Source organism: Microcebus murinus, chromosome 5 (assembly GCF_040939455.1).
Source record: "Microcebus murinus isolate Inina chromosome 5, M.murinus_Inina_mat1.0, whole genome shotgun sequence".
NCBI lineage: Eukaryota > Metazoa > Chordata > Mammalia > Primates > Cheirogaleidae > Microcebus > Microcebus murinus.
The window spans coordinates 18,927,329-18,949,710 of NC_134108.1; the positions used below are offsets into that span (position 1 = coordinate 18,927,329).

General features: G+C 37.0%; 1 protein-coding gene across 5 annotated transcripts; it reads left to right on the top strand.

The window, feature by feature from the left end:
- Positions 1 to 1,181: 1,181 nt before the first annotated feature.
- Positions 1,182 to 20,266, top strand: FBXO30 (F-box protein 30). Of its 5 annotated transcripts, none has more exons than XM_012742766.3 (3): positions 1,182 to 1,271; positions 10,991 to 13,046; positions 18,125 to 20,266. In XM_012742766.3, exons 2-3 carry the CDS (start codon positions 11,007 to 11,009, stop codon positions 18,326 to 18,328), a joined length of 2,244 nt encoding a protein of 747 aa, XP_012598220.1. In that variant the 5' UTR covers positions 1,182 to 1,271; positions 10,991 to 11,006; the 3' UTR covers positions 18,329 to 20,266. The 5 variants fall into 5 exon arrangements, with proteins under 5 accessions (XP_012598220.1, XP_012598219.1, XP_012598216.1 ...); XM_012742765.3 differs by lacking the exon at positions 1,182 to 1,271 and adding an exon at positions 2,156 to 2,250; XM_012742762.3 differs by lacking the exon at positions 1,182 to 1,271 and adding an exon at positions 2,370 to 2,544.
- Positions 20,267 to 22,382: the final 2,116 nt, after the last annotated feature.

Genomic DNA, 22,382 nt, shown 5'->3' on the forward strand with positions numbered 1-22,382 from the left:
AGTCAAGAACTGGAATCAACCTAAGTGTCCATCAATGGACAAATGGATAAATTGTGATATATATACACAATGTAATATTATATAGCTATTAAAAAGAATGAAATCCTGCCTTTGCAACAACATGGATGGAACTGGAGAACATTTATGTCAAGTGAAACAATAAGCCAAGCACAGAAAGACAAATCTCTCATGTTAAACAATCTGATCTCATGGAGACAGAGAGTAGAATGAATGATGGCTATCAGAGGCTGGGAAGGGTAACAGAGAGGGGAGGGTAAAGTGGGGATGATTAACTGGTGCAAAAATAAAGTTAGATAGTTAGAATGAATAATATTCAATAACACAACAAAGTGACTACAATAAGTTATGGTATACTTTAAAATAACGAAAAGAGTGGAATTGGAATGTTCCTAATACAAAGAAATGATAAATTCCTGAAGTGACAGATACCCCAATTACCCTGATTTGATTAATATGCATTGTATGCCTGTATCAAAACATCACATGTACCCAATAAATATATACTATTATGTACCCATAACTAAAAATTAAAAAATTTGAATAAATATAGAAATAAGTTATTCAGTCTGTGGTATTTTGTTATAGCAGCTTAAATGTACTAAGACACCATCTTTTTATTTCTATTAAAATAGAAAAATAAAAAGATGAAATGGGTGGAACTGTGTTGATGGTATATTTGAGGTAGGAAACACTGGAGGAGAAAGACTGGTTAGGCAAAAGCATAAATACAAATTTATTTAAGAGGGTAACTAGGGATGAATATGAAAGACAGGAAGAAAGCATTTTTTTTTCCCTTGGGAGTGGGATTTAAACATCGAAAATTATTGAGATGGAGGGAGAAAGAAGATGGTGAGGTTTCCAACCTGAATGACTCAGCTTGAGGTGGGAGAGGTGACCTAGTGTCAGCTAGGTGACTTAGCAAAGGGGAAAGCCCCAGATTGCAGTGAGTACAATCATGGAATCATGGGGTTTTAAAACTGGAAAGGGCCTTAGAGATCATCTATTCTAGCCCCATTATTTTATAGGAGGGCAACTGAAGCAAAAGAAGGGTGTGTGACTCAGCCCAGGACAGTGAGCACAAAGTGGGGCAATAGTGTAGCAGAACCCTCTTCTTCTCCCCCCAGACCGTCCTGCTTGCTTCACCATCCTCTCTAGCTCTCTGCACAGTACCTCTCATACTCTGGACTGAGGACCAGGACCTGTCTGCAACCAAATCAGGGAAAATAAGAAAAACAGGCAATTTAAAAAAGGTATCAGCTTTTTTGTTTTAATTTACTGGTCTTTAAAATCCCAAAGTCTGAGAATCATTTCTCTGCAGGAGAGCAAACTATGTGTTAGCTGTCTTTTCCAAGGCACAATAAGGGGTAAAAAATGTAGCCGCAGAAAGAATGACAAAATAGGGTTTTCCTGCCTCTGTCTCCACCCCCACTGCCAGGATTACAGCCATAGTCTCTTTGTTACAGTTCTTTTGAGACAGGAGTGGGCAGGAGTCCCCGGAAGGGACACGGGGTGGGGGCGGGGTAAGGGACTCCCACTACCCCTTACTGAGTCACTGTCCCCTTTGTCCCTTGGCTTTAGACCAGGGGTCGGTGGTAGTAGCGGGGGGCATAGATACCCATTCTTTGATATGGCCGTGTGGTATCATACGTAAGGTATCCTGCAAAAACAGCATGAAGCCCCCTTTCCAGCCAGATTACCTTCGGGGAGGATGCCTCAGTCCCTCACAGAAGCAGACCTCGGTGGGCTGCCCCGTCAGGGCTCCAGAAAGGCTCCGCCGCCCGCCTCAAGGCAGAGCTGCGCCCGGTCCCGGGGAGCTGGAACCCTACAAGGGTCACAGCACGTCCCGGCACTCAGTCACAGGACTCGGTTTGGGTACGCTGAGTTAGCTGGCGGGAAGGCCTGAGGAGTGGCTGCAATCATCAAAGGTCGAGCGAGAGCTGACCGACCGCCTCCGAATCGGAGCTAACGGGAGAAGCACTGCCCTGGAGTCAGGAGCTCTGGGCTGCTTCTCGCACAGCCGGCGAGGCGAACAAGTCATTCTACTCGGGCCTGTTTCCTCAACTGTGAAATCAGGGGTCAGGATTCCATCCAGGAACACAAGATTCTAAACTGAACAGGTTTTCGCAGCACCGCCAGATCGGAACTCTATGGGGCGCCCCAGGAACCCGCAGCAAAACCCGCCAAAGCCTGAGGCTCTCCCGACCCTACTCTCTGCCACGTCGCTGCGGGGTCAGAGGCGGCGTGCGCGTCCCCGCCGGGCCCTGCGTGCGCGCCCCCGCCGGGCTTGCGGCCGAAGCCGGCCGGGTGGGCGGGGCAGAGCGGGGCGGGGCGCGGCGAGAGGGCGGCCGCGTTGCGGGAGGCAGAGGAGAAGAGAAAAGGCGGCGGCCCGGCGGGGGGAGAGGCGCGGAGGAGGTGGACCGGACGGGGGTGTGGGGCTCGGAGCGTCGCCGGGACACCGCGGGGCAGCCGGGCACGGCGGCCACGGCAGCCAGGGCCTGGGCCGCGGTTCGGCCGCGCCGGCCGGTGAGTGTCGGGAGGCCCGCAGGGGAGGCCGTGCGAGGCCCGCGGCGGGGCGGAGACGCCGGCGGCGGCCGTGCGGTCGGCGGGCCGGGCCTGGAGTGGAGGAAACACTGCCCCGAGCCGGGCCCGTGCGTGTCCCGGGGCGGCCGTCCGGGCGCGCAGTGAGGGCGTCCGCGGCCGGCGCCGGTGTTCGCGCCCGGCCGGCCGTTGAGGCGGTCAGCAAATGGCGACCCACACCCCGAGGGCACCGACCCCCACCCCGAGGGCACTGACCCCCGTGTCACCCCAGTTTGCGTGTCTGTTGGGAAGGGCGGAAGGAGGAGTTAAACTTAGGAGACCCTAAAAATCTTGAAGGAAACCCAGCTTCTCGTTCCGTTTGGCTTTTAGAAACTTGGGTTCTTTGGGGACAAACGGGTTAAAGTAAGACCTGGAGGAATCATCAGCTATCTCCACGGGATGAGCGAAGTTGGTAACTTTTCCATTCATGGAAGTGTGAGGATTAGCCTTAGCCTCAGTCCTTGTTAAAGGGAAACTTCCTGATTTTTCAGACCTGAGCGGTTGTGTTATTTGTGTCCTGCTCCTTGGAAGTACATTGCTTGGAAGGGATACAGAGAGCGCATGCTAGATTCAGAGTAATCTCTTGTGGGTCTGTTTTTAACGTGTGTGCTTGGGAGCCTAGAGGCAGACAGGCGGAACAGTATGTGTTTACCATGGTTCTAGTACTCCATTTCCCTCTCCCTTTCTCTTGTTTTTCTTTCTGAGCCCTGTCGTAAGACCCAGATAAAAGATGCTTGGGAACGAATTGACCTTTTATTCCATGATTACGTTATTGACTCGGATCCAAGATGAAGTTATTTATGGGCATTCTGATATCAATGTAGATTAACTTAAAACTCCTTTAATACAAAAATCCAAACTAAGTTTTAATTTCTATTTGCTAAATTTCAATACTGTGTGATTTCCTTCAGAAACCTATTAAATTATAGTAGCAGGCTTTGCATTTGCTCATATTAGGGTTTTCCAAAGCAGTCCAGTAGTTGACATGACAAAAGGAAAAGAGTAGTATAAAATATGCCTTCAGGATTTTTCTGAGGGCTAGATTTTAATATGCAGTTTTCGCTGAATCACATGTCTTTATGCTTAGTCACTGTTTCTCACCACAGAAGTTTAATTGGGGATAACAAGGTGTTTTGCTAACTTTTTAGATTGCCAGTTTGTTTTTACCTGGTACTTTAATGCAGTGACATAAGCTTTTTTTTGTTTGTTTTTGGATTCTGGAGATGTTAGTGGGTGGAGTTTTGCAAATGTTAGAGCTGAAGTTTTGGATATAGACAGACTTTTAGGTATTCCAAGTGTGCTAGGTATTTAATTTCAGTCCAGTATTTCTCCATGTCTAGTATTGGGAGGTTTTCTTTTTTTAAGTGTCCTAAGAAAGTATACCACTAAATATACACTATACAAGTGATTGTTAATATTTTAAGATACTTGATATAGTTAGAGAGGTACTTTAAGGTCACTAAAATAGGCATTGGTTAATGTGTTTACTGTTTGATATAACATATTTCTAAAATGTGACTATTTTAATGGGATAGGCCCTATGCTATTCTGTGTGATTTTGGATAAATCTTTTAACTGAGTTCCTAAGACTGCTTATTTTGATAAAAGGAGTTGCTGTGGAATGACATTGTATTTGTAGAATTCTTTAACATTAAAGTCTTGAGTGAAAGGCTGTATAAAATAAAATTTGTTTTTATATTGGTGTAATGAAGTAGGCAAGATTGGCTTGGAACTAGTTGCTTCTATTAATATATTGTACGTAGCTAGACACAAGCATACCTCAGTTAAAACCTGGTCTGTGAAAGTCTTTTAGAAAAAAGGTCTTTTTTAAAAGAGTGGGTAATGTTAGTATTATCTACTTCCCTATATGATTGCCTTTAATAAGCTTTATAAATTTAAATGACCTCATAAAAATATACATAAAGCTTTGTGTATGTTCATGTGGCTTTTGTATAAATGGAAATACACCTGTTTTCTGAGAACAGCATGTTTATATCCTGTTAGATACACACAATTGTAACCAACCTTTGCAGAGTTCTAGATTTGTTTTCAGAGTTGAGTAACTGCTTTAAGGTTACAGAACTGAGACTTCTTGGAAGCCCACTCCCTCATGCCATGCTGCCCATTTTAATAAACTGAGTTCTGCCATTTGGATGGGTTATGTTTATCTGAGTATCAACTCAGTTGGGTTCTGGTCTGAGTATTAAATATTTATTAATATCATTTCAATTTTTGATGTAGGTCTATGACAGTTTCATTTGTCTATTTAGTGGAGAATATTGCAAGTAGTTAGGACTTTGATTTCGAATGAGTTAAATAAGCTACCCATGACCATGTCCATGTTTAGAAATTAAAGATGTATGTTTTGATTATATCATAGGTGGAAGGATAAAAACTTGAAAAAATTTTCCATGTGGTTAAGTCATTCATTCTATAAATAAAAAGTCAGAACCAAAGTTTAATAAAGGAATATATACATTGTAATCCATTTAGCCATTTTTGACTGGGAGCATGTGCTTTGAGTTTGGAATTTAATGGTAGTGGATTTTTTTAGATTGTGTCTAACCACCTTCCTTTTAAAAAAAAGACAGATAAGATGTCCAACTGACGTATAGATTTATTATGTGGTCTTTAAAGCTGAGTGCACCTGATGAGCAGATCAATCAGCAAGTGTTTGCATTTACTATGCACTACTACCTCTGACTATACAAAGGATGAGATTTGCCTGGGAGGAGCTTATAATTTATTATTAAATTTGAAATTTCATTTGTGGACTTGTAATAATGGTTAATTGAACAAGTCCATTTATAGTTTCATATCAGCCTTACATTGGAGCAACATGCTACTGTATAAGTAGAATTCTATTTCTTATAATACCATATTAATTGTAATATTAAACAGAAGGCTGATGCCACTTCCTATTTTGAGCTTTTCCTCACCCTGAACCCTACTCAGCACTTTTGCATGTTCAGACATCAGCCTCTGCCTTTTTGTACCTAGTGCCTCTATATTCAGTTTTCCAGTAATTGATGCACAGTTGATTAGGGAATTTAAATAATCATAAAGGTAACTGTTTCCCCTTGTGCCTTTTATTGTTATTTAAGGTTTTAAAACAGTGGAAGGTTGAAATGAACTTTCTTGGATTTGCTTTTTTGGTAGATGATTTGTCTTACTCCATATATAATGCCTGGAACATATTACCTAGGTGCTCAATAAATGTTTGAGCACCATTGACTTTTTTTTTTTTTTTTTTGAGACAGAGTCTCACTTTGTTGCCTAGGCTAGAGTGAGTGTCATGGTGTCAGCCTAGCTCACAGCAACCTCAAACTCCTGGGCTGAGACGATCCTACTGCCTCAGCCTCCTGAGTAGCTGGGACTATAGGCATGCACCACCATGCCCGGCTAATTTTTCTATATATATTAGTTGGCCAATTAATTTCTTTCTATTTATACTAGAGACGGGGTCTCGCTCTTGCTCAGGCTGGTTTTTAACTCCTGACCTCGAGCAATCCGCCTGCCTCAGCCTCCCTGAGTGCTAGGATTATAGGCGTGAGCCACCGCGCCGGCCACCATTGATTTTTTATGGCCAGTACAATAAGGTAATTTTGACTCAGTTTGATTGTTTGATGCCGGATCTATAAGATTGTGTCTTTCATGGAATGCGCAGTTTGCAGTGAAATCAAGAATCTCATTTGTTTTGGAATCCATTTTGCTTTTCTTGTGTTATAATTCTTTATGTATTTAACACAAATGGTTCTCTCATTGAAGCAGAGTTTTCAATGTAGGGAACTGTAAGAATGAATGAGACAGATGGTCCTGACCTTCATGGAGCTTATAGTTTTCCTGTGGAAATAACTATCAAACAGAATAATGATTTACTGAGAGTTGTCACCATTATTACCAAGGAAAAATGCAGTGTGTAATGAGCATTTGTAATACAGGATTCATATCTTGTCTTTGGGGTGTATGGAAAAGTAACATTTAAGCTGATACTTGAGTTGAGGCAGTGCAGTTGGGGAAGGAAGGTGTGTAAGTGTGTCTGTGTCTTGGAGGCGGAGGCAGACATTTAGGAATAGCCCTGAGGTACAAGCTGTTTTAAGTACATTAGGTGACATTTTTTAGCATATTTTAAAATCATGCTAATTTGTGATTTTTTATTTACTTATTCTGTTATATATTTTAATGAATTTGAAAAAATTAATGTTTTTTTGAGGACAATGTCTTTATGGCTTTAATGACAAGATCGCATTTCAATATATGGGAAAATGCTGTGTCTTAAAACTATTTTTATGTATTGCTTGTTAGCCACAGAGTATGAGTTGGGAAGGAACTTCTCTTAGATAAAATTCAAACTGTTGAAATCATTTCACCAATTATAGATATTTTCTAGTCTAATGAAACTTTTTCTAGTAATTTAAATTTAAGTAAGTGTAAGTTAATTGAGATCTTATTTGGCATGTTAGGATTCTGATTTAGGGGAGTTAAAAAAATGAAGAGTTTTAAATTAAGCTCATTGTGAACTTGAAACCTCAGTGTTAGCAACATGTTTTCTACTGGGCCAGCTGTGTCACTGTTCAACTGATAAATCAGGAATCGATGTCTTTAAACCTGTTTCGCAGGGTTTGTAAGCAGTTGTGAAATACATTATGAAGGCATATTTAATTTGGCAATAGTGATGTTGATTAGAAAAGGGATGATCTGGGAGAATTTTAAATTGGGAAGCTGAGGATTTTATCCTCAGTACTCTTTGGGTATTGACTGTTGTATTTTCTTAACTTATTTCTTAATATGTTTAACTGTAGAATGGAATTGAACTTGATTCCTCCTTTGTATAGCTATTTTGAGAATTGTTAAATTCATAATGTTGTTCCATACATTTATGCTGAGTATTATCAATGTAAACTATTTTAAAAATAATTTAAAGCACGTATGTTCAAAGTAAAGTAATGTGCTATTATAATTAGAAAGGACCAAAAAGACTTACTTGACCACATAGGTGGTTAAGTATTGGAATAAACTACAAGCAAAGTTGTATAATCTCCATTCCTCAAATAACATCTTAAAATTTGATCACCAGTTATTAAAGTGCTGCCCTATTTTCTTAAACTTTTATAAGTAAACATATCTGTTACTGTCCATGTAAGTTGATTAGGTACAGATTTAAGTCCTAGCTCTGTCTCTTACTAGGTAGATGACCTTGGGCAAGTCACTTACTCTTTCTGATCCTCTTTTCTCTGGATTGTTAAGAGGAATAAGTGACACAATATATGTAAAGAAGTATAAAATAGGTGCTTAATTAGTGCTCTCTTTTCCTGCTCTGTAAGTCTACTTCAATAAATAATAAGTGTTGTGAACTTATTGCTATGGATATGTTTTTTAACCTTCTTATGGGAATAGTGTGAAAGAGGCTATTTATTTTGAAATTTGACTGCTTCAGCCTTTGAAAGTTATTGCTGTTTTTGTATTTAACTAAGTGTGTCTATAGCAGTTCCTATTTTAAACATTTTTGAATTAAGTGATGTTTTTAAGATGTATTCTGCCTGGTGGTGTGACATGATAGTGTGTACAGTAACATAAAGTATCCCTAAGAGTTCTGAGAGTACTGGTTACTTCTGTTAAAACTGTTTGTATTTTTAGTTTTCTCCCATAGTAATAATCAAGCTTATAACCTTTAGCATGTGAGATAAACTCAGTTGTCCAGGTGTTGTAACTAAGAAAGCTACAGCTGTTTTCACAATGTAATCACTTAGTAAGACCTGTGTTAATTCTTAGTGAAATTTCTCTTTGTCTGCTTAATTTACAAATATCATTATTACTCTTTTATTTCTGTTATGACTCTTTTAGCATGTCTATTTTTAATTTACAAGTTCTATACTTCCCTATAAAATTTATGAATATAGACATGCAAAAAAGTATTTAAATCATAATTTATAATTTTTTAGCACAATTTAAAAATAAAGTTTTGGTGTTGAACATGTACCTTGTTTTTTCCTTGGCATCATTGAACACCATAGTGTCAACTCAGAACTTTTCCACTTAATCAAGAAAAGCTCTATTAATGATGATTTAGGTAGACTTTTGTTAGTGTAGTTTGAGAAAATTAAGCCTCAACGAGAAAATGATATAGCAATTTGGGGTGTAATTACTTAAGCTACCTGGAACCAAGATAGAATTTATGAAAAAAATATGTCAGAGAACTAACAATCACTTAGGCACTGAGGTTAAGAAAATAGGCTAAGAATCAGCTTCTTATCCAGAAAATTGTTTACTACATGGTTATTAATTTGGGAAATATTGAGCTGAGTTGCCTGTGCCATATGCAGGTGGAAATGTATCACAAATAATTAGTTGTAGAAGTCTAGAGTTTGGAACAGGAATCTCAGCAGGATGTATAGATGGATTTTCAGCATATGGGTGGTAATTGAAACTTTTGAAGAAAATGAGAGCACCCAGGGAGAATGTACAGAATGAGTTCTTGACTTAGAACGCTAAAGAAGAATAATATTTAAGATGAAAAAAACTAAGGGATAACCAGAGAGGTAGGAGGAAAACTGGAGACTTGAGACATTACCAAAAAGTAAGGGAAAGTAATAGTCTAAAAAGGAGGGATTAATCATCACCATGATAATGGCCAAGGAAGATGGGGTCTGAAAAAAATATGCCCTTTGGATTTAGTGTTAAAGATCTCAGTAGAGCCATTTTAATTAATAGAGCTAGTAAAAAAGCCAGATTAGAGAGTTGAGGAGTATATGGGATATTAGAAATTTTTTTGGTTTGTTTTTAGTTTTTCTTCTGAAAACTTAATAAGAAAAAAAAGAATGGTAGCAAAAGGGGGATATTCTTTTATTATTTCAGTTTTTAAAGAATGAATATTCTTTTAAATTTTTACTGCTAATAGGAAACAAACCAATAAAGAAATTGAAGATTATAGAAAAAATATATTGAGTAGGCTCAGTAACTAAAAGCAAAATGCTTATACTTTCTTTTGTTTTTGATACAGAACTTTTTTTGATCAAAGTTATAAGGCATATTTTAAAGTAGGAAAGACCATTAGGTATCTGTAATCCCTTCATGTTATCTTATAGACTCTACTTCTCTGCTTAAAATCTCAGTGACTTCCGATTACTAAAAGTCTAACCTCCTTAGAGAAGCACATATAGCACTAATTATGATTTGCCTCATTCCTGTCTGGCCTCATCTTTCACAACTGCCTCATGATCCAGTGATACTAGGAAACTTGAGGTTCCCTGAACATGTTTTGCCAATTCATGCTTTTCTATATTTGCATATGCTGCTGTTTCAGCATCAAAATGCCTCCTTCCTTACCAACTTACCCTTCCATACGTAAGATTTCTCCTCTTTCAACAGTACTTTGAATTCTTCTCTAACCCTTACTCATACTGATGATGATGATGATGAATCTCTGTGCTACCATTTTATTTCTATTGTATTGATCACATAATGTATTATGATTTTTACTGTCTTTGAACATAATAATGTGATATGATTTGTACTGCCATAACTTCTTCAGAGGAGGCATCATGTCTTACTAATCTTTATTTTGCCACACCAAACACAGTGCCTGGTACATTGTAGTTAAACAGTAAATAGGTGTTTAATGTATGCATGGAAACTGTGGCCCTCAGAAGTAAGTGATTTGCCTACAGCCACAGAGTTTGAATTATAATTTTTATTTTCTGGATAAATTCCCTGTTTATTCTAATTAAGTCTTAGTCTGTTGATTTGTTATGGACTTTATTGAGGCATCTGTAGAAGGAGACATCAGTAGATGAAATCTTAATGAATTCATATATTTAAAGGGAATAAAAAAGATAACGTCTAGTAAAGTTTTGGTTTGGTATATTCATGATATTTGGATTATTCCCTTTTAGGAATATGATGAGGTGTCTGTAATGTGGGATAAATCAAAATAAGTTTAGTTGAAATTACAAAGGTAAAATCTAAAGTCTTCTCTGAAATCTAAAAGTTAAAATACACATTAATTTGTTATTGACATTAATTTATATACTATACAGTACTAGAATGTAGGTGTGGTATATTTTGAAACTTACCCTTTTAGTCATATTGGTATATAATATATAAGAATGATTTTTTATGACATTTTGGAGTACTGAATTGTTACTTGAATCAAAGCACTTATGTTCTTTCATGAACCTGATTATGTATAAAATTGATTATGTATAAAAATTATACATATTGATTATATATAAAATTAATAGGTTAAAGATGTTTATATATTTCATCATAAAGCTAAGCTAAGATGCATTAGTGATTTGATTTATGTTATTGATTGATTTATGTTATTAAACAATTTTGAAAAATCAACCACTTTTTCCCTAACTTCTTATCTTTTTTCCATTTCAACAACTAGAACTGGACTGGCCATTATGGAGGAGGAGCTGCAGCATTCACACTGTGTGAATTGTGTCAGTAGACGGTGTATGACCAGACCAGAACCTGGGATTTCCTGTGACTTGATTGGTTGTCCATTGGTTTGTGGAGCAGTTTTCCATTCTTGTAAAGCTGATGAGCATCGACTTTTATGTCCATTTGAACGAGTGCCTTGCTTAAATAGTGACTTTGGATGTCCATTTACCATGGCCCGAAATAAAGTTGCTGAACATCTAGAAATGTGTCCTGCAAGTGTGGTGTGCTGTACTATGGAGTGGAACCGATGGCCAGTTAGTTATGCAGACCGAAAATCGTATGAAAATTTAAGCAGAGATGTTGATGAAGTGGCACAATTAGATATGGCCTTGGCCCTTCAAGACCAAAGGATGCTCTTAGAATCTCTCAAAGTAGCCACCATTATGTCAAAAGCAACTGATAAAGTATCTGAATCTAAAGAACAAATCTCAGTTAAATCAAGTGTCCCAGAAATACCACATACTAATGGTTTGGTATCTGTTGATGAAGAATCTTATGGTGCACTTTATCAAGCTACTGTGGAAACAACCAGAAGTTTGGCTGCTGCTTTAGATATCCTGAATACGGCCACAAGAGACATTGGCATGTTAAATACAAGTCTTTGTGCTTCCCCAGATGAAATAGAAGAAGAGCAAAATGAAAGAGAAAGCTTACAGGATAAAAATTTAAAAGACCAAGAGTATCTTTCTGAGGATGAGATAGGAGCAGTAGGTGGAATTGACCATAATGACACAAGTCAGAATGCCCAGTCTGAACAAAATGGTTCAAGCGATTTATTATGTGACTTGAATACAAGTTCTTATGGCACTTCTGCTCTTTGTAATGGCTTTCCTTTGGAAGATATGTGTACACAGATCATAGACAAGAATCAGAATTTACATGGTGATTCAAAACAAAGTAACTTAACAAATGGAGAATGTACAGCATCAGATGGCACTTCAAAACCTTCCAGTTCACTTTCAGTAGCAGCACAACTTAAGGAAGTAATACCATCCAGTGCTTTGCCTAATGGCACAGTTCAGCATATTCTCATGGCAGATGATGAAGATGAAGGAGAATTGTGTTGGAGAAAAGTAGACTTAGGGGACTTGAGAAACATGGATGTCTTATCTTTCAGTCATTCTCCTTCATTGAAATTTCTTTCTAATTCATGTTGGTCTAAACCAAAGGAAGATAAAGCAGTAGATACATCAGATTTGGAAGTTGCAGAAGATCCCATGGGCCTCCAGGGAATAGATCTGATCACAGCAGCATTACTCTTTTGTTTGGGAGATTCTCCAGGTGGGAGGGGTATATCTGATAGTCGCATGGTTGATGTCTATCACGTTGACTTTGGGACTCAGACTTTTTCACTTCCATCTGCAATATTAGCTACAAATACAGTGGTTGGGGAAATAGCCTCAGCTTCAGCATGTGATCATGCCAATCCACAGCTTTCAAATCCAAGTCCTTTTCAGACACTTGGGCTGGATTTAGTATTGGAATGTGTCGCAAGGTACCAACCCAAGCAGCGTTCGATGTTTACCTTTGTGTGTGGACAGTTATTTAGAAGAAAAGAATTTTCTTCACATTTTAAGAACGTGCATGGTGATATTCATGCTGGACTCAATGGCTGGATGGAACAGAGGTGTCCTTTAGCTTATTATGGTTGTACCTATTCTCAGCGTAGATTTTGTCCATCAACACAAGGAGCAAAGATTATACATGACCGCCATTTGAGGTCATTTGGAGTTCAGCCATGTGTATCTACAGTATTAGTAGAGCCTGCTAGAAACTGTGTGTTGGGATTACATAGTGACCATTTAAGTAGTCTTCCTTTTGAGGTCCTGCAGCATATTGCAGGCTTTCTTGATGGCTTCAGTTTATGCCAGCTCTCATGTGTATCCAGGTTAATGAGGGATGTATGTGGCAGTCTGCTTCAGTCTCGTGGAATGGTCATACTACAGTGGGGAAAAAGGAAGTATCCAGAAGGAAATTCATCGTGGCAGATAAAAGAAAAGGTTAGTTTAATCTTAACTGGGTTAACCTCTTATTTGACATGAAGTAGTCCATTAATAATGCTGCTAAATTAATATCTTGTTGAGAAATTGACTATCTCCTAAAACTTACTAAATCAATATGATGACAAATTTTTTAGTGATAATTAATGAAGAACTAGACTAGTTAGAATTGTTTGTCATGGTCACAGATTTACTGCAGCTTTTCTAGAACTAGATTAAAAGCTAATATGGCAGAGGCCACTTCTGTTGCTTCAAGTGAGCAGTTCTGTACCATTACCACTCTCTCTCTCTTTTTTTTTTTTTTGTTTGAGTCTGTGTTACCATTTTCTAATTTGGGCTCCATCTGAAACATTTTTACCATGAAACAATGGAGGGAGCAAGAAGAAAATTTTTTGTCCTGCTTATAGTTGTCACTTTCTCAGCAGTTTTTTTCTTAGTATTTGATTGCTTCAGGTAGTACCTAATTAGAGATGAGAAAAAGTTAGTATGGGGTCATACTAGTAAGTTACCAATGAAATATTTGGGGGATAGAGAACATAATGGATGGATAAGGAAATGTCTTAGGCCAGAGTGAGATAAAAGTAGAATAGTAGATTTGATATTGTAGGTGGGGGGTACAGTACAAAGGAGTGATGCATACTGTATTAGAAACTTGAGCTGGAGAATTAGGGAGACCTAAACAAATCCAGTCTTCACCATTTTCCTCCTCTGGTAACCCTACTTTTGCCCAGCTTCTATTTGAGGCACTACTTAGTAGAAACCAGAAGGCATTACATATATCTTTGATTGAAGGTGTTTTTCATTTTAGAACACTTAAAATATGAAACTGTATTTTATTAGGTCATTAAATATGAAATGTCCAATTTCGAATCCAAAGTGTAGTTTATTATATCTTAGACAAAAAGCAGTACAATTAATCAAAGTATGTACCTAAACTATCAACACAGTTTGCCATTTTAATGGTAGCTTGTTTATGCCAGCAGTGAAGAAGCCTGGAGAGTGAATGGCAATGAAATCGCAAAAGGCGTTTTCCACATCCTGTTCAGAATTAAATATTTTTCCTTGCAAGAAGTGGTGCAAAGCCTGGAAGAAGTGGTAGTCAGTTGGTGCAAGGTCTGGTGAATACGGTGGATGAGAATTTCCAAGTCCAGCTGCTGTAGTTTGAGCAGAATTGTTTGTGTAAGATGTGATGCGCATTGGCTTGCAAGAGAATTGGCCTGCCTCTGTTGATCAGTCTCGGCTGCTTAATCACAAGCATCCTCATCATCTCATCCAGTTGGTTGCAGTAGACATCCACTGTAGTTGGTTGACCAGATTTCATGAAGCTGTGGTGGGTAACTAGTGCTGGATCACCAAACAGACACCATTAGATTTTTTTGATGAATGTTTGGTTTTGGACTGTGTTTCAGCACTTCATCTTTATCTAGCCATTGTGCTGAATGCTTGCCGTTGTCAAAAAGTATCCATTTTTCATTGCTTGTAACAGTATGGTGTAGAAATAGTTCACCTTTATGTTGTGACAGCAAAGAAAGGCAAAGCTTTGAGTCGATTTCTCTTCTGAAGCTTGTTTAATTCATGGGGAGCCCATTTATCCAGCTTCTTTGCCAGTTTGTTTGAAATGGTCCAATATTGTTGGGATGGTAATGTCAAACCTTGTTGCTATTTCATGTATAGATTGAGATGAATTCGTTTCCACTGCTGCTTTCAGCGCATCATTATCCACCTTGGTCTCAGGTCCCCCACATGGCTCATTTTGAAGATTAAAATCACTAGAATAGAACTTTTCAAACCATTGATGTACTGTGAGTTCATTAGCCACATCCATCCCAAACATTTTGTTAATATTTCGAGCTGTCTGCACTGTATTGGTTCCACAACAGAACTCATATTTGAAAATAACACAAAGTTTTGACTTATCCAAGGTTTTACAAAAATTGGTCTAAAACAGTGTGAAAGATAATCACAAACCAAAATGCGTTTGTAAGACTGAGGATGTACCTTCACAATAAAAATAAAATAAGTAGTGGCAAAGTAAAATGTCAAGAGATGTCAACTGTCAAACTTAGTACTTAAGGACATTTCATACTTAATAACCTAATAGTGGAAACAATTTTGATAAACTTCACATTTGGCTGCACAGTATTCAAATTTCTGATTACTTTATTCTTAGCCCCTTTCTCTTTTACTGATTGCTCTAGTTTTTCAGAATTCTGCATCTACTTTTCAGTTCTCCTGACACTTTAACCAATAAATGAACACAAATTATTTTATGCTTTATTCTCAAAATGGAATTCTAGTGGCAGAAAGTTTCACCTGCTGTGTGAATGTATTTTCATTTTCCAGATGATTTGGTGTCTTTTTTTTTTCCTTTTATGATGAAATACTCTGAGTATGGCGTCTTTTTTTTCCTTGCCCACTAGTATTGATATATGGAATGAAATATTTTCTTGGGATTCTGTAATCATTCCTGCAGAAAATTTCATCTACTTTTCATGTTTAAATTGCCATTATTCATACAGATTATTCACACATTTATTCCTTCACCATTTTCTCCACTTAACTCCAGACCACTATATATAAGCATCTACTAGACATTACTACTTAATTATCCTACAGCTTCCTCAGACTCAACATCTGCAGCCTAACTCCACTCCTCTACCTCTCTTAATCTCAGAAAATGTCACCATCATCTACCAAGGTGCCTAAACCAGGAATTTGGGAGTTAGGGTTCACTGCAGTTTTCTTATATCCAGATAATCAGGAAATCCTGTTGACTCTCCCTTCTTTATACCTCTCAGGTTTGCTTTTCTGATTTCATTGCCACTTCCCTAGTTCAGATCCAACTTAGTTCTCTTCTGGATTACTGCAACAGCTTCCTTCTAACTGGGTTTCTACTTTGAGTTGGGCTAGTCTCCAACATATCCTCTACACAGGGCTATAATAGAATGAAATATATTTTCTTAAATACAGTTCTTATGTTGTCACTGCAGTGCTTAAAACTTCTTTGATATTTGCCCATTACCCCTGGGATAGAGGCCAACTCCTTAATAAAATAAAACATTAAAGACTTTTCATAATCTCATCCATACTTACCTCTTCCGTTTCCTCCTGCCACTTTATAGTCTAGTCACGTTGATTTACTTACAGTTCCCTGATGTTTCCTTGCTTGCCTTAAGACCTTTCAATATGTTATCTCTAATACCCATGTTTGAACACCTGCAATATGCTAGACAGCATGCATCAGTACTTTACATTTATTAGCTTATTTAATACACTGTCCCCATTTCACAGATGAAAAAGCAGGTTGGGTAACTTGTCCAGCTAATTGATAGGTTCATATGTAAAGAGCCTGTCTCTTGAGTTTATGATCTTCAGCTTCTTGCTATATCCTGCTTACTTTTTGGGTCTTACTTCCTGAAGAAAGCCTATTGGAACCCCTACCTTGAAGCCTTCAGGGAGGTGCACTGTTTGTGTTTCTGTGGTGCTCCATTATATGCCCTAACTAAAGTACTCACCATGCTGTTCTGAAAGTCACTGATGAATTGGCAGTTTCAGTCATTGGACTGTAATTTGAGAAGCAGGACTCTATGGAAAACAAAATATCTAATGCTTCGCATAAGATCTACTGTATAGTAGGCTCTAAGTAAATACCTGATGGATTCTTGAATGAAAAATTGACCTATTACTAAGAAATTTTGTCATCATCAGGTGGGAGTCACCTGTTTTCTTTTGCCTGCTTTTCCTGTGTTTATTTCACCAGACTCTTAGTTGTGTGGAAATAGGCTGCCTACTACCATTGAATCTTTCAGCTAATTCATTCTGCCAGAGCTTAAAGAAAACTCCTATAGCTTTGGGATATGAGGAATTGTAAAGAACATTTATAGTATCACTAGATCTTCACTGACTCCAGGAAATTACTCCATACAGGGTAATTGATCATAACCCTAAGAAGCATAGGGCGTACCTTTTTGTGTTGAACAATGGGGACTTGTGTTACTAGCCGGAAAATTATTGTGTTCCCACAAAATTTGAAGATATCCAGCCACCCCAGGAAGACATTACCATTCTTTCCTGAGAAGTTGTAATGAATGCTGAGTATTTTTCCACAAATCTGCTATACTTTCTAGAGTATCTGTTGTTTATCATGATTTAGTGTTTTCTAACTAGACATTTGCCTATTGATGAACTTAGCTAGGATGCCTAGGCCCATCCTGCCCACTTCATGCTGGTTACCTAGGTCTGTCCTGCACTGCATTTATGCTTTTAACGTATCCTCAGGTAGCTTTCTGTTTTCTATTGTAAAGATGAGAGGGGGCCATAGTAGTCGCTGCTGGACTAGTAAGGTGACAGTGCTTCAGGGCCTAGAGCTGCTGAGTGCACAAAGGGAAGTAGCTCATATTTTTACCAACAGACAAACGAACAGGATGGCAGGTGAATGTTTTGCCTTGAAATACATTTTACAATGATATGGACTAAAGTAGGATCCATTTTACAAATGCTGTTGTATAAATTTTCAGAAAAATTCTTGAACAAATTGAAGCACCTGTGTTCTTAAATATTACTAAGTACCTTTAATGCTGTGAATAGTGGAAAGATAAGGTACCTTAGCACACAATATTCCAGAGTATTTTTCAGTACGCTTCATGTGGTGTAAATAGGAATGGTGGGAAAAACCTGTAGAAAAAAATATAATAACACTTGTATTGTCATTATCTCCAGACTATGGATAATTTTATATAATAGCCAGTTAGTATGAAAGAATAGTGTTCTAGGAAGTAGCTCTGAATTCATAAGGTTATGATTTTTAAATAATTATTTAATAAGCCAGGTTGCATGCAATTTTTAATGTTGGATTTTGTCCTTTTTAAAAAAATTTATTGAAGACATACCTTACAACTATTTGATAAACAAATTTGTATCCAAATAGATTTACTACTTTTTAATTTTTCTAGCTAAATACTTGAAATTTTATATTGGATGTGTCTCCAGCAGTAGCCATGTATATAGTCAGAGCAGGAAGTATGTTTTGATTCTCTATAAATTGACATGTTTAAATCTGAAGTAGAATTTTCTTCTAGGTATGGCGATTCAGTACTGCATTTTGTTCTGTTAATGAATGGAAGTTTGCTGACATCCTAAGCATGGCTGACCACTTGAAGAAATGCAGTTACAACATTGTAGAGAAACGAGAGGAAGCAATCCCATTGCCATGTATGTGTGTGACGCGAGAACTCACTAAAGAAGGACGTTCACTACGCTCAGTTTTAAAGCCTGTACTTTAAAAACTGTACTTTCCCTTGCACATACATACAAGCACCTAGTATAATTTCTTTGTAATATGTGATACTTTAATAATGTATTAAAGATTACAACTAGCTAAATTTATTGTCACTATGTATATAATGTTTTGAAGTGACATATATTTTTATAAAGTACTGTTTAGTTGGGAAGAAGTTGCCTTAATGTTTGAAATGTGTGAAATTTTTGGAACTTGCTGGACAGGGTGATTTAATTTTTAGCTACATAATTTTCAGAATTAGTATTTTTAATGGTGTGCATATTTTGGTTCTTAACTTTTTGCTTCTTTTACTAACAAGATCCTGACCAAACAATTTATTCCTCATGTTTTCTGTGGATTGCAGCCCATGCAATGAAAAAGCAAAACTTTGATTAAATTTTTGCAGCATAGGTTTTTGAGATAAAAAACATTTTCAGTTGCTTAAGCACTACCATAAGATCATTATAAAGTTTTTATTTTGTAGTGCTCCCTGTATACAATGGTTGAAGCATAGGTGATCTCTAATGTATACTTACATGATATTTAAAATCATGACTAATGTTTGGTAATGCCATTTATCTTGATTTAAAAATAATCCACAAAGATGTTTTCATCTTCTGTACTTATAACTATTATACAAAGAGTAACTATATGCAGCTTTCTTTTTTGTTAGATACCACATCTAAAGACTCATGGCAATGTGTTATATGACAGGTTAAAGCAAAAACAACAAACAAAAAGCAAGCCTGTGAATGTAATTTAAACTGTTCATGGTATTTATTACATATTTGCTATTTGGTGTTTAAAAAGGAAATATACCTCATTTTAAGTTTGAATTGGGCATATTGTGTGAGTAAATTTAAAAAATTCAGAATGCAAAGGGCTTAACTGTTCCATAAGAATTTAAAATTTTTGCCTTTTGATTATAAAAGATACAACTTATGTTTTAAGACATCTAAAAATGTGAAATTTGGCATCTTCTTTGTAAGACGACAATCATGAAGAAAGCTGTCTTGGTTGACAATCTCATCAAGATATTTCCAAGTTTATTTTCCATAGACTTCTCTACCAGGAAAGGAAGAGTTGCACCTTTGTATAAAGATCAAAGTCTAGTAGAAAAATATTCAAAGACCTATTTTTGAAATATTTTATTATTGTTTTCAAACTGATTTATATTATTATTAACCTGATATGGTCAGTTTAAAAAGTGAATATCAATATTTAGAATAAATTGCAGAGATGGGGACATATATTTAAATCATTTGTCCTAAGTAAATTCTGGCATTTGGTAGTCTGAAATGGTGACAAATACTTTGTTAAAATTATCAAAACTCTATTGCATCTTCTGTTCCTGCATTTGTCCCTGTGAGTGTTCTATGGTTACTAGGTTCTTGATTCCCATATATGGCAATCAGGCTGGGTAGAGACGTTCCTTGGGCATTAGAGAAGAATTCTGAACTGCTTAAGACATGTTTTGGTTGGATCAAGACCTTAGTACAATTAAAAAATGTAGCATTAAAGACTAATCAGTTGTTTGGCCTCACCTGTCATTTTAAGTAGAACACTTATTTCTCATTGCTTAAACTTTTTTTCAGTTGCGAGATTGAGGTATAAACAAGCTCTCTGTGAAAAAGCCAGAAATAAGATCAAATACTGTAAAATATAACTCTGCCTTTTAAAGTTTTGCTGAAGAATGTGTCTCTGGTTAGGATAGCACAAGCATTAACTTTTTGTTTTATGGCTATGCTTTTTAAAATCCATGGTTTTTAAGTTTACACTTCTTATTTCCACACTGGATCATGAGATGTTTAACCTTTTTTCCACCTTATATTTCTTTTACACATCTTTCGCTGTCTTTTTTGTTATGCCACCATACAATTTTGTTAAAACATTTTCTTTGTGAAGTGTTTGTTCAAGTTTTAATAAAATTAACATTTTCCCTTTATATGGCTCAATAACTTAAAAAGAAAAATTTTCATTCAATAAAATGTTAACACTTGTTTGACAAATTCCAAACACAATCCTGTTGTTTCTATAATGTGGGTTTTCTGCATGTTGTAGGAGTTACTTGTTTATTATCCTTGCTCACCCATGTTTTACTGGTGAACATTAATTTTCTTAATGTGAAAAACTCCTTAGTTAGCTTTCTGTGCCCCTTCAGTGTCTTGAAAGTAGTCCCACATAGGGGTATTGAAAGGCTGAAGAGTTTCTGGCATGATTATATCTCTCATACTTGTAATGGGAACCATGTATTTAGCCTCTTAAGCATGTAAACGTTTGTGTGTTGACCTAGTAGATTGTCATTTGAGAAGTTTTGTCGATTCCTTAATCTTTGCTAACCAGCAAGATAAAAGGGCAAGCATCAGAATGGGGGGGGGGATGTTTGAATTCACTTTTATTCTCTGCCTCCTTCCCCAGTACTGCTTGTTAGCTTAATGTCTCCCTCCTTTTTCTCCCCTTCTCCCTCTCTCTTTCATTGGCTTTTGAGACTCACAGATTACTCTTACAGCAGTGATTCCCAAACTGTGGTCCCTGGACCAGCAGCATCAGGATCACCTGGGAATTTGTTAGAAATGCAAAATTCTGAGCCTCTCCCCAGACTGACTGAATCAGAAACTCTGAGGTAGGAACCAGAAATCTCTTTGAACAAGGTCTCCAGGTGATTCTGATGCACAGTAAAGTATTAGAACTTAGAGGAAAGCCTGGGACATGCCAGCTACCTCTGATGCGTTACTGGAGTGGATATATATGTGTGTGTGTACTTATATGTGTAATTGAAAATTAAGAGTGGTGGTAATGCTTAAATTAAAAGATACGTTGTCTCAATCTTACAGCCATATGACAAAATACGTTGGGTACTATGGTTGTTGGACTTTTATTTTTTACACTAGTATTTACAAATATTTTAAATTTCACTAGTATTTTACTAGTGTTCTGTTGAAGTTAAATTGCAGTGCAAACTTTAGTTCATTAGCAGTAACATTTAGCCTAGTCATTTCATTCTCTTGTTTAGTGATTGCAGAGTCATGTGAACGTATTTTTAGGATAAGCAAAGAGAGTAGAAGTAGTTAAATACTGGATTAAATCCCACAGAAACATTTGTAGGGATCGTTTCAATTCTATTGATAAGATATTAAAGATTGGGTTTCTTATTTGTCAGTAGTATAGAATCTTTTGACCGTGTGCTACATATCCTGTCAGTGTTGTTGCTATCAATATCTGTCCCTTAACATTGGATATTGGAATTTTAGTAATTTGGATGATAATGGGATTTTCAACAGAATTTCCATGTCCCTTGGTGGTTTATATTACTATATTGATAACAGATTTACCTGTGGAGATTTAACTAGTTTTGGGTGTTTGGAAACAAAACAGATTTCTTCATGTTTTGCATCCCAACCTAAACAGACCTGAAGTTTATTTTTCAAATTTCCTAAGGAAAGGTTATTCAAATATTTAAAAATGTGTTTGTTCCATGCATGACACGCCCCATTGAAAGTGATGTGATTGGAACTTGCAGAGTTGGTTGTTTATAAGTACAGTAGAAAGAAAGCAATTGGCCTTTATTTTCAGGAGAAAGACTTTTGATGGAAAGAATTTCTCTGATAGGCGTTTGGCTGATTATCTAAATGTTGCTGTAGGTAGGTTGCTGCAGGTTACTTAACATGTTCATGAGGCCTAGGAAGCCATAGTATTAGTTACACCTTTAAAGAAAATCAGCTCATTAGTGACTTGTTTGATAGTGTTTGAAATAATTTAATAATGGATTTTGTTAGGATTTATCTAAACTTAAAGGCTAACTCAAGTGAAGTTCTTTCTAAATAAAATAATGGTAAGAAAAGAATGGCTTATTTTTGAGATTACCTTTTACATAATTATTTCCTCTTATTTAAAAGACCAAAGTGGGTTCAAAATGTAAGACCTTTCAAATATCCATTTTATGGATGAGAAAACTAAGTTACTCAAAGTTTAGGTACTGATGAGTGTATGTGGAAGAAATTTGAGGGAGAACTGTGTCCTGACACAGATACTTTTCCACTTTACAAATGCAGAAAGAG

What these genes read in the sequence shown, in the direction of transcription:
- FBXO30 (XM_012742766.3), top strand. Translation starts at nt 11,007, where the DNA reads ATGGAGGAGGAGCTGCAGCATTCACACTGTGTGAATTGTGTCAGTAGA. An exon ending in CGTGGCAGATAAAAGAAAAG is followed by an intron (nt 13,047 to 18,124) that starts GTTAGTTTAATC and finishes ATTTTCTTCTAG; the next exon opens with GTATGGCGATTCAGTACTGC.